The 16,444-nt window shown below is 39.2% G+C and overlaps 1 protein-coding gene across 3 annotated transcripts in view; it reads left to right on the top strand.

Annotated features, from left to right (window-relative positions):
- Positions 1-16,444, top strand: part of ppp1r9ala (protein phosphatase 1 regulatory subunit 9A-like A) — a 63,302-nt gene that overhangs the window by 34,401 nt on the left and 12,457 nt on the right. For all 3 annotated transcript variants that reach the window (XM_055215517.2, XM_055215516.2, XM_055215515.2), the window contains exons 4-16: positions 39-159; positions 3,737-3,841; positions 7,761-7,878; positions 8,802-8,966; positions 9,046-9,099; positions 9,191-9,420; positions 11,457-11,553; positions 11,642-11,720; positions 12,159-12,310; positions 13,258-13,525; positions 13,640-13,691; positions 13,808-13,879; positions 13,957-14,152. In XM_055215517.2, the coding sequence (XP_055071492.2) occupies positions 39-159; positions 3,737-3,841; positions 7,761-7,878; positions 8,802-8,966; positions 9,046-9,099; positions 9,191-9,420; positions 11,457-11,553; positions 11,642-11,720; positions 12,159-12,310; positions 13,258-13,525; positions 13,640-13,691; positions 13,808-13,879; positions 13,957-14,152 (1,709 nt within the window). The remainder of the gene's footprint in view (positions 1-38; positions 160-3,736; positions 3,842-7,760; positions 7,879-8,801; positions 8,967-9,045; positions 9,100-9,190; positions 9,421-11,456; positions 11,554-11,641; positions 11,721-12,158; positions 12,311-13,257; positions 13,526-13,639; positions 13,692-13,807; positions 13,880-13,956; positions 14,153-16,444) is intronic.

Genomic DNA, 16,444 nt, shown 5'->3' with positions numbered 1-16,444 from the left:
TGTTTTAACAAACCACTCTCTGTCTGTTTTTTGTGTAGGTGATAAAGGGCTGGGGATCAGTATTATAGGGATGGGTGTTGGGGCGGACCAGGGTCTGGAAAAACTTGGCATCTTTGTTAAGACCATCACTGAAGACGGAGCTGCGGAGAGAGACGGAAGGTGAGATCAAAACCACTCAAGATTACTCTGGACTAGAGGTCTTCACGGGTCCACTTAGATCCGAAAACCCGAGGTCCGACCCAAATGCATCCGGGCACGGGTAATTTAAAATGAAAGTGTTTTTGCCGAACAGACCAGAGATGACCTGAACTATCTTGCGTGTGTGTGCGTTGAGTTCTTTTCCAAACTCTCCTCTGTTTGCCAGTATAGCGCTTGTGACATCATGTAGCTGGCTGTAGGTTAATTTTCATTAAGACAGACCTGTCAATCAAGTTTAAATCTAATTTAGTGGTAACCTTGGTGTCGTCATCAGATAACAAGTGGAGCGGCGGGCCAAATTGATTTTGAGGCCACCGGGGTTTCTTTTAGTTTGACTCGTGCGTGCAGGAATGCAGACTGCACACATGTTGCTGCCGCTTACATTCGTGTCCAGTCGGGTTAAAAGAATTGCCAATGGTTCAGGTCAGACTTGGTTCTAATTTTCTGGGGTTTGTCTCGGGTCGGGTCTTTCTTTAAAATAATATATATTTATACACGTTGGATTCGGGTATAAGGTGATTCGGGTCATATCAGGTCAGGTAACTTTCTTTGAACCCGAGAAGACCTTTACTCTGGTTCATAACAAAAGAGCACACTGTTATGTTTCTGTCATATTCTGGTGATGAAATATAACTAATAGAGACTCACTCTCTGTACTCACCATTCAAAACTATCTACCCTCATTCCTGTGATATTTTAATGCCAAGATTGACACCTTGGTACAGTACCCGTGTCAAAATAATCCCAGAATAAGCCTTTAGGATCATATCTGATATTGTCTGCTTTAAATAGCCAGATTGCCTATATATCAGTAGCTGCGTTTCCATTACAGATTTGTGCAAAATTTGCACAATATTTTCTAAATGTCAAAAAACTTCCACTAACCGATGATATGCGACTTAAAGGGATAGTTCGGCCAAAAACGATATTAAACCCATGATTTACTCACCCCCAAGCTGTCCGAGTTGCATATGTCCATCGTTTCTCAGACAAACACATTTTCGGATATTTTAGAAAATATTTTAGATCTTTCTGTTGATTAAATGTAATGTTACGGGGTCCAGCCACAGTCCACGACCTCAAAGTCAAAAAAAAGTACGTCCATCCCCCAAAAACCAAATCCAAACGGCTCCAGGATGATAAACAAAGGTCTTCTGAGGGTAATCCATGCGGTGTTGTTGTAGAAATATCCATATTTAAAATTTTATTAACGTAATTAACTACCTTCCATCTTAGTATCATACGCATTCAGGATGAGCGCTTACGCATCGTAAAGAGGTTTCTCTGCTGCTGCTCTGTCCCCCCGCCCTCCGAATTTGTCATACGTCACTAAGAAAAGTGCGTACACTACGCTAATACTCCTGAGTCTAAGATGGCGGCGCCCCCGGAAGGTAGTTAATTACGTTAATAAAATTTTAAATATGGATATTTCTACAACAACACCGCACGGATTACCCTCGGAAGACCTTTGTTTATCATCCTGGAGCCGTTTGGATTTAATTTGTGAAGGATGGACGCACTTCTTTTGGACTTGAAGGTCGTGGACTATTGGTGGACCCCGTAACATTTCATTTAATCAACAGAAAGATCCAAAACATTTTCCAAAATATCCGAAAACGTGTTCGTCCGAAAAACGATGGACACATGCAGCTCGGACAGCCCCGGGGCGAGCAAATCATTGGTTCAATATCATCCTTGGCCGAACTATCCCTATAAACTTAGTTAGTCGACTGATGTTGGTAGGTTTACTAATATCACGTCCACTGCACTAGGCATTTTTTAACCAAATGAGATGTAGGCGTATTATCCAAACATTAAGCCAATGAAAGCACCTTATACTTAGGAATGGCAACATATACTATAGGTGTTTTTTGGAGGTAATAGTACATTATCTTAAATAAGATGAGATGTAGGAGTGTTATCCAAACATTACTGGTTGCCATGTATTGAGCATAGACTGTAAAAAAAAAGATCGACAACCTGATGCTGCTTTTTTCTTTTGTAATGAATTGAAGCCAAAAATGTCCGACCATGGGCGCTGCCATGTTACGTAAAAACGTCAGTTTGAAGCCAGGGCATGCGCAGAAGGCATCATCTGTGGAGCCAAATGTGGATCCGCGGTATCAAATTTCTGCCAAACTCACGCACCCAATTCACCCATGCCAATCATAACGACACGGACAATTTCTAATCTATAGCATCAAATTACTAGATGAAACAGATCACAAAAATAAGCAATTAAACATATATCAGCTTGATAACAACTGCCTTAAAGGACCAAAATCATATTTCATAAAATTTTATTGAAAGTTTAAATAATTTTTAATTTAGAGCCGAGTCCCGTTCATTTAAATGGAGAGGGCGGGGTTTATGACTTGTACTGCAGCCAGCCACCAGGGGGCGATCAAAGAGCCAGCGGCTTTACTTTTCAAGATGTATGAGTCACACCCGGTATTGAGGTGTTTCTTAGTAGTTTTAGTACATACCGCATCATCTTCAAATAATGATTATGTGACTTACTTGCATCAGGTGATCGTGAAATGTTTCCATTGCAGTTTTGCGAAAAATACACCTCTTTTGAATTGCCTGAAAAATCATGCGAGCGTAAAAACTTTTTGCGATATATATATATGGAAGTTTTGCGATATTGGCGTGTTTGCATTGGCCGTATTTTCAATTCACAATGTAAATTTGCCCAATGCAGCTAGAGTTATCATAGAAATATCTTGCAACCCTAGTCACAAGTCCCACTATTGTGTTTTAAGCATCCGAGTCGACTGAAACACTAATTTGTGGGTCTGATTCAAAATCCATTTTATAACTGCATCAGTATTGGGCGCGTCCTCATGTGGAGTTTCCTGAGGGCAGCTGAAGACAGGACACATGTGTTTGATCTCTCCATTGGGCAAAATCTGCTTTGTCCAAACACACAGCATTTATGACTCTCTGTCAAAGCAATGAAAACACACTCTTCCTCTTTCCGCTGAATCCGCTGCCAGATCTTTAATAGCACAATTTGTTTGTTTAAAATAATCTACTGTTCGGAAAAAGTGTCCAGCTGTGTATCAGGGTTAAGAGGTGTCGGTCAACATGTCATTAACATTGGATAGTTAGATAAAGTCTAGACAAAATCTGTGCACCTTTTTATATACTTAATTTGGGGAAATTGTACTAAAAGTATTTTATGTTAGATAAAAGCAATGTGCTTATTGGTAGCTGAGATCACAACGCTATCTCATAAATTCGCCACCTCGTAAAATACATACGAATTGCCATATTCATTTGTACGTCCACATTTTTACATTTTTGTACAATTTACTTTAACCCCTGGGGTCAGGGGTGGGGTTAGTGTTTTTTATGATAATTGTATGTTTTTTTTACAATTTACTTTGAATTTGCCAACTCGTAAAATACGTAAAAATTAATCTACATTATATATAGATTTTTTTTTATTGACAGTCCTTTTGACAATTGAAATGTTTAGGTTTGTTTCATTCTCTGTGATTGTAAAGTGATACGTGATGATGTTGTGTTTCAGGATTCAGGTGAATGATCAGATTGTAGAGGTGGATGGCATCAGTCTGGTTGGTGTGACACAACTCTTTGCTGCGACCATCCTCAAGAACACAAAGGGATCTGTAAGGTCTGTCTTCTTCTGTGTACCATTACTGCTATATTACCAGAAAACTGAGTGTTTATGTGGACGACCTGAGGTTCAATCTGATCCGCAACTTTCTGAGCTCATTCTTGTGTCCTTCTACACGTTTCTGTCCATACATTTTTCCTTTTACTTAAAGTTGAAGATTTGTTGCCAACTGCTGGCATTTTTAAATATGCTATGGTCCCATTGCAAACAAGCCTCAGAAAAAAATGCTTTGGTTTCCGGAGTGCAATCTGCTGAGTGCAAGGCTTTGCTTTCAAGCATTCGCCATTCGCGTACACGTAATAAACAAACTATACTCCAGGCTTTAAGATGACTTCACTAAATGATTTGTTTGACTCATCCAGTAAAAGAACAGATTCATAGGAGTCATTCATTCATGAATCAAACAATCACACTGTCGGTTTGTTTATTTATGCAGCAGACAAAGACGAGCTGTAGAAAGTGTTGTCTTATTTTGTGGTTTCATGGTCTTTTAAACTCAATGCATTATACATTCAAAGTAGACTGCAAGCTAACAAAAGGTCAAATATACATCGTATTGTACATCATCTCAGCCTTTTTTATGCAAACATCTTTACTGGTAAATGTGCTTTTATCAAACTTTCTGTTGTTACATATTGACCATATGAACTACAAAGAATACGGTATGTGTTTGGCAAATAACAAACATTGCTGTTAATTTACTCAACCTTGTACCATAGGCCTGTTGAATGCTTTATTCTGATTGGTTGAGAAATGTTCAATGGGTGTTTGTTATTTTTCTGTAAACAGCACACCTGACCTGTCAAATGTCTTAAAATACCCACCAGAGCAATGTTTGTGGTAACCGTGGTATAAGAGAAATAACTGACTCCGGTCCTTTGAAAATAATGCACATCCACTTTGCGTCGTGCCACATTACCACCTCAAATAATTCAATGTCTCGTTGTCAATTATTCCTTACTTATGCCATCCAAGATGTAGGTGATGAAAGTGATGATACTAGGGCTATCGCGGTAACTGCAATGCATATTACCACGCTACTGACAAGCCAACTGCATGGATGACAAGCACTGTGATTTTCCCATAAAGCTATGCCCTTTTTGTTTTACACATCAAACGTGTATAATAAAGCCAAAATAAATTGTAAAGAGTTAAATTGTAAGTTCTTTTTTTGTAAAATGTTCATAATAATGATCATTTTCTACCAAAAATGGCTTTTAAGCTGAAGTGATGACTTTGTTATTTAAATATCTTGATTTATCAGTCTTTTCTCTTTTGGTAAAAATGTGACTGATGTTTTTACACCTGATGCTACTAGATCAGTTTTATTTCCCATCATAAGCTGTCTGGGGTAGATATACCCCCTTGCATCTCATTGTGACAGTTAATGATAAACATACCGGTCATCTGCTGACTAGAAAAATACTTATTTTCTATATAAATGTCAGCCTGTCAAGTTCAAATGTTTTAAGATCGAATGAGTCATAATGACAGAATGTAACATTTTAAATATTTTGTTTTTCTTCAGGGTCAAATTAAGTTTGCTAATTCAAACTCCCACCTGACATGAACGCCCTGCCTTTTACTGTCTGACTGGCCACATTTTTGATAAAAAAAAGATCTATGAAAAACTTACAGTATATCATTGCGTGCCTGATTTGACCCGCGGGCCTTGTATTTGACACATGTGATCTAAATGATCAACACAAATACAAAGCGCCATAATACAACTGATTGCCATTAAAACCACTTTAAATAAAAACCTTTAAAGGTTTTATATTTGTGTATCTACAGCCTCGGCACCACAGATGAACGAGTTGCAGCCAATGTAACGCTGGTGGCTTTATTGTTAACTGACTGAACACTTGACTTTCACCTGGCTATTTAGATATGCTAGTTTTTCATCAACATCTGCGTGAAACATTATAAACCATAGACTGTAAAAAAGATGGACGAAGCCCATTCGCTCTCTTCCATTGGTGAAAAGTGAAGCCGCCTGTGTCCCGATATGGCGCTGACATCTTGGGTCTTGAGTCTGCGCAGTAGCGATTTCGGGATTAGTCCTGGGCAGTAGTGAGCAGGAAGTAAAGCCGTGAAATCAAAACCCCGCCCTCGTTCTCGCAAAATGCGCATATCACATGATATCACAGCTGTCAATCATGACGTGACACCACTGTTTTTATATCATTAAATAACTAACTAAAACCAAACTTATTTTAAAAACAAACACTTTAATGTACATAAGCGTGATAAAAACTACAGTAAATGACAGAAACCAGCTTCTGAAAAAAGATAATTGAAGTGTAATTACATTTTTTAGTTGGTCTCAAGTCCCATTGAATAACATGGGGAGGCGGGCTTTATGACCTATACTGGGACCAGTCACTGGGGGACGATCGAGACATTTTGACTTTACTTTTCAGGACTCGTGCGGCACACTTGTTATAAACATGATGGTCATCTACCGATATTCTTACTCGCATATATTTCTACATATTTAATGTAGAACAACTTAATTTAGCCTAATAATTCATTTGTTTTCAAGGGGCCATGGCACAAGACTTTTTTAAGATGTCAAATAAATCTTTGGTGTCCCCAGAGCACATATGTGAAGTTTTAGCTCAATATACCATAAAAATAATTTATTATAGCATGTTAAAATTGCCACTTTGTAGGTGTGTGCAAAAATGTGCTAGTTTTGGGTGTGTCCTTTAAAATGCAAATGAGCTGATGAAATTCAAACACTGATCACAATGATGGTGGTTTGTTAAAATTAAAACTCAATTGTGCTTTTCTTTGCACTAAATGGCAGTGCTGTGATTGGATAGTGCAGATTAAGAGGTGGTATTATTATAATAAGAGCTCCTTATGACATCATAAGGAGAGACACATTTTAACGACCTATTTTTTCATGTGCTTGTAGAGAATGGTTTACCAAAAATAAGTTACTGGGTTGATCTTTTTTACATTTTCTAGGTTGATAGAAGCACTGGGGACCCAATTATAGCACTTAAACATGGAAAAAGTCAGATTTTCATGCCATGGCCCCTTTCATACTTTATACGTTAATTTATCTAATAATACATTATTTAAAATGCCCTATACTATGCATTGCCTTCTGTGTTGCATTCGTTTTGTACATTTACAGGTGCACAAATACTCATTTTAATTTCTTTAACACACTGCTGTGTTCTGTATTGACTTATGTTTTTTTTTAAATATATATATTTAGAAACACGTTCTGGATTTAAATAATAATTTTATTTGAATAATTTTGATAAATAAATGCAGTAAAACCGCATACCGCACTAGTGAGCGACGCAAAATCACCACAAGGGAAATTTCTTGACGCGACAGCCCTAGGTGATGTTTTCAGTAGATCAGTGAAATGCATTTCATCCAAAAACATTCTTCCACTGAAAACAAAGTGTCACCTTCTGTATATCTTGGATGGCCTAGGGGGGATTAAATAAACAGCATTTTTTTTATTTGGTGAACTAACACTTTAATAACCTTTTAGTCAGGTGTCACAGCATAGAAACCATACTCTAAACGTTTCTAGAAATGGCCAAAATCTGATTATAACCAAATGTGTTATTGCTGCACATTGATTAGCAACTCTAAACTATGAACCTCTTAGATTTTAACTGAGTGTAGTTGTTATCATAGTGGACACGCCCAGCATCATTTCTCTAATAAAAACAGGCAGGTGTGACTACACTGATTCTATACTGTAGGATTGTGTTCGAGTTCATACTGTTTACTACACACGTGTCTGTTTGCTCTGAGCTAAAGCTTATGCAAATAAACACAACACGCACTCTCATAGGCTAGCGTTGGTTGCTCTGTTTGAATGTGCTTTTTAAGGTATCGACGTACGTCATGCACTCATGCCCTGTCAATCACACCTGTGCAGGTTTCTGATTGGCCGAGAGAAGCCAGGTGTTCAGAGTGAGGTGGCACGGCTGATCAGTGAGACGCTGGAGCAGGAACGACATCAGATGCAGCAGGTGGATGAGCAGTCCACTGAAGAGGTCAGTCACACACACACACACACACACACACACACACACACCTGTATACTTTATACCGCATTACATACATTTAAAGCTGAATTGCATTGTACTATATTACTGCAACTTTGTTTATTTACCTTTACAGTTTTATTTTTATTAAGTGCATGTATGAAATAAGATATTGTGTTGCACGCTTTGCCCTTAGCATGTTTTTTACATTTACTTTTATAGCAAATGTTTTTAAGTCCACATAGAAAAGCTATCGGAGTGCGTAATACAGGTTCAGAACGATAAAAGTAGATACAAACTAGCATTTGTGTTAGCAAATTGAGTAATTTGGGTGGTTTCCAGAGCATTACTATGCTGTTGCTAAGGTATTCTGAGTGGTTGCTAGGTGGTGGCTCACGGTCTCAGTGATGTTCTGGTCTCTACAATATGACCCCTCCTCCATCTATGGGGTTTGTTGTGTCATTTTAGAAAAGTAATAACAAGCCACACAATGTAAGGTAATGTGGTAGTTTGCTCAAGATCTTGCCACCTTATGAAAATACTGGTTTATTGCTGGTTACTGATCTTAAAACGGTCTTGGTGTATTAAAAGGTTTTCGACCAGAGTTACACACAATGATCGACTTCTCAGACATGCTGTATGTTTTACAGAACTGCTTTGGATGAGAGATAAAAAGTATGCAAAATAATGTAAAATTTCACTCGAGACAAACACAGAGTCTATTCACAGTATGCTGTTTACACCCGTTTAGACAACTGTGTTTTGTGGTAGACATGTTTGGGTGGCAAAAACTTCTGCTATGAAGTTAATATTTCACAGGCAGGAGCAAAGTCATTCAGCCCATGATATTTCATACTCGTCTAACTTATTTCCCAACTTGAACTCTCGGTTTCTGTTCTGCGTGTTACCTCGTGTCTGTGATGTCATCAAAGGACGAGCACTACGAAGAAGATGAGGAGGAGGAAGGAGGAGAGGAGGGGATCTTGGGTTCGAGCTTTAGCGGGAGGAGCGCGGAAGTGTACGATCTGCCCGAGAGCGAGGAAATGTTCCTGCCGTCAAACATGGACGCCGCTCAGCTGAATTTTAGATTCAAAGAGGTAACCGGTTTGTTGTCGTTGGTTTCTAACAGATAGATTGACACGAATGATTTTGTTCATTTCGAGTCTTCTGTTTCAGCTCCAGATAAAACACAGCATTGCAGAAGCTGAAGTAGAAGAACTTAAAGAGAGGGTAGGGCTTTTATTCCAATATCCATTCAATTAAATACACAGCGATTCATCATGTATTTTAACTCTTAAACACTTTTGCCTTGTTATGGTAGTTAAAAGTGTCGGAGGAGGAGCGAGCAGCGTTGGAGGCGAGAGAAGCCCAGTCACAGCGGAGCGTTCAGGAGAACTCGGAGAGAATCGCTCAGATGGAGAAGAACTGGCTGGACGCTCAGGGTCTCTGTAAAACCATCAATGAGCAACTCAATGACCAGCAGAGCCAATATGAAGCACTGGATAAAAAATACACCAAAGCAAAGAAACTCATCAAAGACTTTCAGCAGAAGTGAGTTGATGGCATCAGAATTAACCTACGGTGTCTTTGCAGAGTTTATAAAGACACCTAAAGCAATAGTTCAGTCAAGAATAAAAATTCTGTCATCATTTTACATTCATATCCATTAAAGTCTGTGTAAAGTCTTTTTCGAGAATTGTTTGTAAACACAGGATTATTTGGGCGGGGCCAAAGCGGTGGCTCAATGATGCACTGGAGCCAATGAGCATGGTGTCAGGCCTGACAGTGGACACGCCCCCAGCATTTGAGAGTCAACAATTCTGCCTGTTTTTTAAAGCAACACCAAAGAGTTTTTTTTACCTTAAAATAACATTTTCAAAAAAGTTTCAGTCGTTCATCCAATCGAAACAGGGTGAACGGCACTTTCACATTCGCTTTGCAGCCCTCTATCGGCCAAAACCACACTACAGAAGTTTCCAACCGTCGGGTCGCGGTCCTGTAGTTTGAGTGAAAACTACAAAAACTTGCTTTACGGCAGACCTACAATCCAATCAGAGCCAGCTATGCTGCAGTATTTATGACGGCGTAATGGACAATTACGCTACTAACCTGTAGGGGGAGCAAAGAGCAAAAACTTTAGTGTTGCTTTAAAGGAATAGTCTACTCATGTTCAATATTAAAATATGTTATTACCTTAACTAAGAATTGTTGATACATCCCTCTATCATCTGTGTGCGTGCACGTAAGCGCTGGAGCGCGCTGCGACGCTACGATAGCATTTAGCTTAGCCCCATTCATTCAATGGTACCAATCAGAGATAAAGTTAGAAGTGACCAAACACATCAACGTTTTTCCTATTAAAGACGAGTAGTTATACGAGCAAGTTTGGTGGTACAAAATAAAACGTAGTGCTTTTCTAAGCAGATTTAAAAGAGTAACTATATTTTATGGCGTAATAGCACTTTTGGGAGTACTTCGACTCGCCTGAAAAGTCCGCTCCTCTTCTCACTCTCATAATGGAGAGGGAGGGTGTTACTGCGCCGAGTCGAAGTACTCCTAAAAGTGCTATTACGCCATAAAATATAGTTCCTCTTTTAAATCCACTTAGAAAAGCGCTACGTTTTATTTTGTACCACCAAACTTGCTCGTATAACTACTCGTCTTAAATAGGAAAAACGTTGGTGTGTTTGGTCACTTCTGGCTTTGTCTCTGATTGGTGCCATTGGGTGAATGGGGCTAAGCTAAATGCTTTCAAAGCGTCGCGGCGCGCTCCGGCGCTTGCGTGCGCGCGCACAGATGATGGAGGGATGTGTCAACAATTCTTGGTTGGGGTAGTGACATATTTTGGTATTGAAAATGAGTAGACTATTCCTTTAAGATTTTGGTAACTTATTTGGCCTTTTTATTATAAGAAATTGACTGGGTGGGTAATATCACATTTTTCTGTGGTATCACAAACTAAGAACACATTTAATAACAGACTTTACACAGACTTTAAAACACTAATATGTCTTTTTGAAAAAGAAAAGATGATAAGCAAAATGTGTATTATACAATGAGAAACTATAGTGTGTCGTCTTCAAAACATTTGATTTTACATCCAACAGACAAAAGAAAACTCAAAAGGATTTAAAATTACATTAAAATAGTAACAGATTTTTTTATTTGTCTGTGAATTTGCTTTTTAAAGGAAAACACAGGTTTTCAATATTTTACTATGTTCTTACTGTTTGACTGTTTGCAGCACCAATGACAACAAAAAATTGGCACGTGCCACCATATTTACTTGTGTAACTACTCATGGAACAGTCTTTAAATGGGAAAAAAATTAAAGTGTTTGATGGCTTCCAAATTCATCTGTTTGGATCCCAAGGAATGAATGGGGCTAAGCTAAATGCCAACACATTCACGACATGCCTTACAAAAATTCCATTAAAAAAGTCCATACGTTGAAAAAAGGTATGTATTAATTTGTCTAAGTTGAGATGAGAACATATTAAAATATTGAAAAAGGTATTGTTTTCCTTTAAAGTTTTTAAAAATGAAACTTTAAGATTGGCTGAATATTATTAATGCATGTGTTCAAGGGAGGCGGAGTTTGAGCAGAGGGAGGAGGAGCTAAGGAGAGCTTTAGAGGAGAAAGAGGTCCAATATAAAGCTCAGATTGAGGATCTACAGCGGAGGGTAAAACATCTCATTTGACTGCGGACATGAACCGCAGATTAATCTTTCATGTAACGTTTTGTCATTGTCTCTGTCTTTCTGTCTATAGTTGGCAAAGCTTGAATCTAACAGTGGTCGTAATGAGTCTTTACTGTCAGGCAGCAAGTCTGCAGATTCACTTCTGCTCGGTGAGTTAAACCTTCATCTTTAATGGCTTTTTAATAGCAGTTTGGTGCCAAGAAGTAATTGATTGTGAGGGCGTGCTGACCTCGAAGCAAAGATTTATAGTAAATTAACATCTCACAGAAATATGAAAACTCACACACCCTCATGCCATCCCAGATGTATATGTCCTCCATTTTTTCAGTCAATAAACAATAAAGAGATTGACATACATATGAGGTAAGGTCTTGTGTAGTGGTGATGATTGTCCTCCGTTGTTGTTTTGTTTTTCTGCCATCCGCGCCACGCGTTCTGCGCCATTCGCTCTTACCGCGCCGCAGATGCCTATTCGCATCTTTGCATTGACTTAACATGTAAATAACTCGCGCTTGCCGCCTCTTCCGCGTCTGCTGTGAAAGCACCATTATTAAATGTATAATGTCAATTTTGGTTTAATGTCTCAGGAGTGGATTGGAGTGACGTGGTTCCTGAGACGGAGCTCTTGGATACCAGCGCCCATCGTGCCAAAGCTCAGCTGGCCCAGAGAACCAAACGACAGCCGCCAACCCGCAGTAAACTGAAAGAAACGCTCAGTTCTCCAACAGAACCTGCACAGGTGAGCTGAACATGATATTCATGAGGGACTTAGGGCACTGCACCTCAATCTAAGTCATTTTAGGGCAATCGTGCCACTCGGCAGACCATGTTTACAGCGTTTTGGACGGTTATTTCAGTCATGCAAGACAAAAGTCCTATCTACTTGAATGGGGAATGACGGCGTCCCAACCAACTATTAAACCTGACATCAACTGTACCATAACTTTTGTTTTTTAACTCTTTCCCTGCCGTTGACAAGTTATCTCATCAATTAAGAGAAAACACTACCCTGCCAATGACGAGTTTTTACGACAATCCTTATTTCCACTATTATCCACTATGTGACACCCATCTTATAAAACACTGAAACATCCACTGATCCAAAACAGTTAAAACTCAGTGTATGTTTTGATCTTTGTTCTGAATCTGATCTCTAACAAAAGTCCTTCACAAAAATGCGATTATTTTTCAGCCTTTTGCTCAAAATTTTGTATTTTTGAAGAAACTTAACCATATTTGAGAGGTGATAAAAAGGGAAGAAATGAAGGCAGGATGAAAAGTTTTTTGTTTGTTTGAAAGCAGAGGTTCTGTTCTTTCATTTTGATATATTGTTTGTTTATATATTTATATACTTTTGTGAAAATCATAAAAAGTGCTGGCGCTGGCTGGCAACTTAAGAAAAAACTGCTGGTGGGGAAAGAGTTAAGCTCAAATTGTGTTAAAACCCATCATTATCGAAGATACTTCTGCTTTTGCATATGCGTAAGGTTGCTAAGCTCCTCACGTGATTCTGTACGTAGCCCCTCCCCCAGAGAATCGCCAGTCTTTATTGGTTGATGATTGGTTCTTTTCCTGGAAGGCGGGATGTTTGTCACCAGAGCGGCCATCTTGAGCGTTACATTGCAGTGCCCAGTTTTGTCATTTTTATTATCTTTGACCTTGGTTACACACTCCTTTCTCTTTCAGGATGGTGCTGGGTGTGAATCTACGAGTCCTGAAACTCCTCCAGCTCGTAGGAGATCATTCCAGGAGAGTTTGTCTTTGCCAGTGACCATATCCTCTTCTGCCAATTCCCCAAAGGAAGATGTGGTCTCTTCTGTGGCCAGCAGTAGCCAATCAGTGCAAAAGGATTCACAGAGCCCCTCCCTCTCATCACCCAAAGACTCCTCCCCCTCCAGCTTCCTTCGCAATGTAAAGAAGAGAGAGTCCAAAGGCAAGGGCAAGGAGATCAAAGGTAACATTTAGGGTCACGGTTAAGATAAATTTTTTGAAAAGCTAAATGATAGAAGACAGCAATGATAGATAAATTATAGATGGTATTCTGATTCAATGGCATTATTTATTGTAGAGGAGTCTAATGATGTGGCAGGAAAAACCAAACGAAGATTCCCAGATTTTGGGTACGTCCTCATCTACAGTATCATATGTTTTCCATAAATCACCCTGTTTGTAGTTTTGATGTAGTTTTGTTCCTTGTGTTATGTTGACTGTTGTTATGTTTTACTATGTGTTGCAGTGGCTTAAGGAAGTCTGGTGGAAAAGGAAAGAAACAAAATAAGGAATCTCTGAGGGCATCGCTGGACAGCAGGTTGGTTCAAACACAAACTAAACTCGAGCCAGTGCAAATAATCTAGAGCTAGCGTTTACTCTCGTGTGGTTTTCTAGAGGTTCAGCGGAGTTGTTGGATGAGCCGGGGGTTCGAGTCTCCCCCTCAGAGTCCATGACCTCTATCCCCACCTGTATGCCGTTCTCCTGGTTTGGAGACAAGGAGAAAGAGAAAGATAGGGCGTCCTCTTCATCCAGCAGTCTCCCATACACCACTGCAGACCACAGCGAACACACGCCCAACTCTAAAAACAAGGTGAGATCAGATGAACAAGTAAACAGTCTGGATTATCCACTTACTTTGTTAAATAACAGACTAGACAGTTAGGTCTGGTTTCACACTGTCATTTGAAAGTTGTGAAATATATCAAAAGTAAACATGTATGAGTTGACTCATCTGATCTAATGCTGGATAGTACTAAAGAACTAACTAGCATATGACATAAACACCAATATCTGGCATCAGGCTGAATGTTAATAAGAGCTTTTGAGTGTCACAAGTTTTGTATTATTTGTAATCGAGAGTTGCTAGAGGAAGGACTGTGTAGAATGCATATGGATCTGGTGTTGTATACATAAAACATTTTATCCACTAAGAGTTCTTCCTAAATAACTGTTAAATGTTTACTCCACTTTCATAAAAAAAAATTACTCACTAGTTTACTCACCCCCATGTCATGCAGGATGTTTGTGTCTTTCTTTGTTCAGTCGAGAAAAAAATAAGTTTTTTGTGGGAAACGTTCCGGGATTTTTCTCCATATGCAGTGGTGGACTTTGGTGGACCTCAACAGTTTACAGTAGGGATGCACGATATATCGGCATACATATCGTTATCGGCCGATAACTGCTTATTTTTAATATTATCGGTTATCGGTCTGATAGCAAAATTAGGCCGATAAATGAAAGCCGATAAATGATGGATTATTTTGGTTTGTTGAACCACTTCACTTGCTCATTGCTGGCCATATGGAGTAGTGATTGGTGCTTTCTGTGACATAGCACGAAGATGACACGTGTTGCGGGCTTAAGAAGAGTATGCTAGTCTAGCGCAAAGCCAAGATGTCCGCGGCCTGAAATGTTTTTCATTGTGAAAATAATATGAATATTTATCGGCCTGTATATATTGGTTATCGGCCCCTAAATAGAAAGAGTTATCGGTATCGGCCAAAATTTTTATATCGGTGCATCCCTAGTTTACAGTTTCAATGCAGTTTCAAGGGACTCTGAACGATCCCATTCGAGGTGTAAGGGTCTTATCTAGTGAGAAAAATCACAACCACAACTTCTTTTCTTGCACTAGCCGTGTGACATGCCAGCGTGACCTTGCGTATTACGTAATCACATCGAGTGGTCATGCGTTGCATATGTGAAACACACTTACAGACAATTTTAAACAATAAACTGACACAAAGACATTAATTAGTATTATTTCACATACAACAACGTCAGAAGGGTCCTCTTTCTTCACACTTGTAAACACTGGAGCAGTAGTTTTGCATGGGTCATGCGTGCCCTTTCGATTTGATTACGTAATACGCAAGTACTTTTTAATTTTTTTGTGTGTGAAAATGAGGATGGTTTTGCTAGATTAAGACCCTTATGCCTCAGTTGGGATGGTTTAGAGGCCTTTGTAGCTTTTTGAAACTGCAAACTGTTGATGTCCACTAAGGTCCACTACTGTATATGGAGAAAAATATTTTCGTCAAAAAAACTTTTTCAAATGAAAAAAGACAGACATAAACATCTTGGATGGCATGGGGGTGAGTAAATTATATGAATTTTTTATGAAAGTGGAATAATCCTTTAGTTATTAGGTTAATATTTACTCATAAAACCTATTTACAAAGCTAATGAGACTCTAAAGGTCAAAGTATAGTCCTTTTTTATTTGTACGTGAGGGTCTACATTCAGTGTGCGTGACAAATTTTGTGCTATCAGAAGAGGAAATCCCGCATACATTGTACGCATAGGTCATGCATGCGCCTACAGGAGAATGTAGTATGTAGCCCAGGAGATGCATTACATTTTGTCGCAACGTGCATGCGTTAAATGTCTGCGTACACTTACAAGTCATAAACTATAGATGGTTTCATTGGATGCATGCGTGTCTGGTCGGAACTTAAGTTCCGGTCTTTGTTTGTTTAATGGTCTGGCTAGTTGCTAAACTGAACTCTGGAACAAACGCAGCGTAGAAAACAGTGATGCGCGGGTTGATCTGAAATGTGCAGTCACCCGCGGTTACGAGTCATCCAAAAATATTTTTAATGATATTCGGGTTGCCGTCGATCGGGTCATTTGAAATAAAGATGCCAGTTAACAATTTCAATCAATTACTACTTCTAAAAAATGCGGTCCAGGGAGCGGGTCAGGTACACTATTTTTTTTTTGCGGCCCGAGTTGTGGCCGGGTTAGTTAAAAACGACGGTCGGGTGCGGGTTGTTTATACATTGACCCATGCATCACTGGTTGAAAATAACATGTTTTGGTTTCCTAAAGATAAGGAAAGATGGCGATTATAGATCATGAATGGCCCCTATGTAAAGGGAGG

The sequence above is a fragment of the Misgurnus anguillicaudatus genome, chromosome 17 (genome assembly GCF_027580225.2).
Source record: "Misgurnus anguillicaudatus chromosome 17, ASM2758022v2, whole genome shotgun sequence".
NCBI lineage: Eukaryota > Metazoa > Chordata > Actinopteri > Cypriniformes > Cobitidae > Misgurnus > Misgurnus anguillicaudatus.
This window is presented reverse-complemented; position numbering and strand designations above follow the sequence as displayed.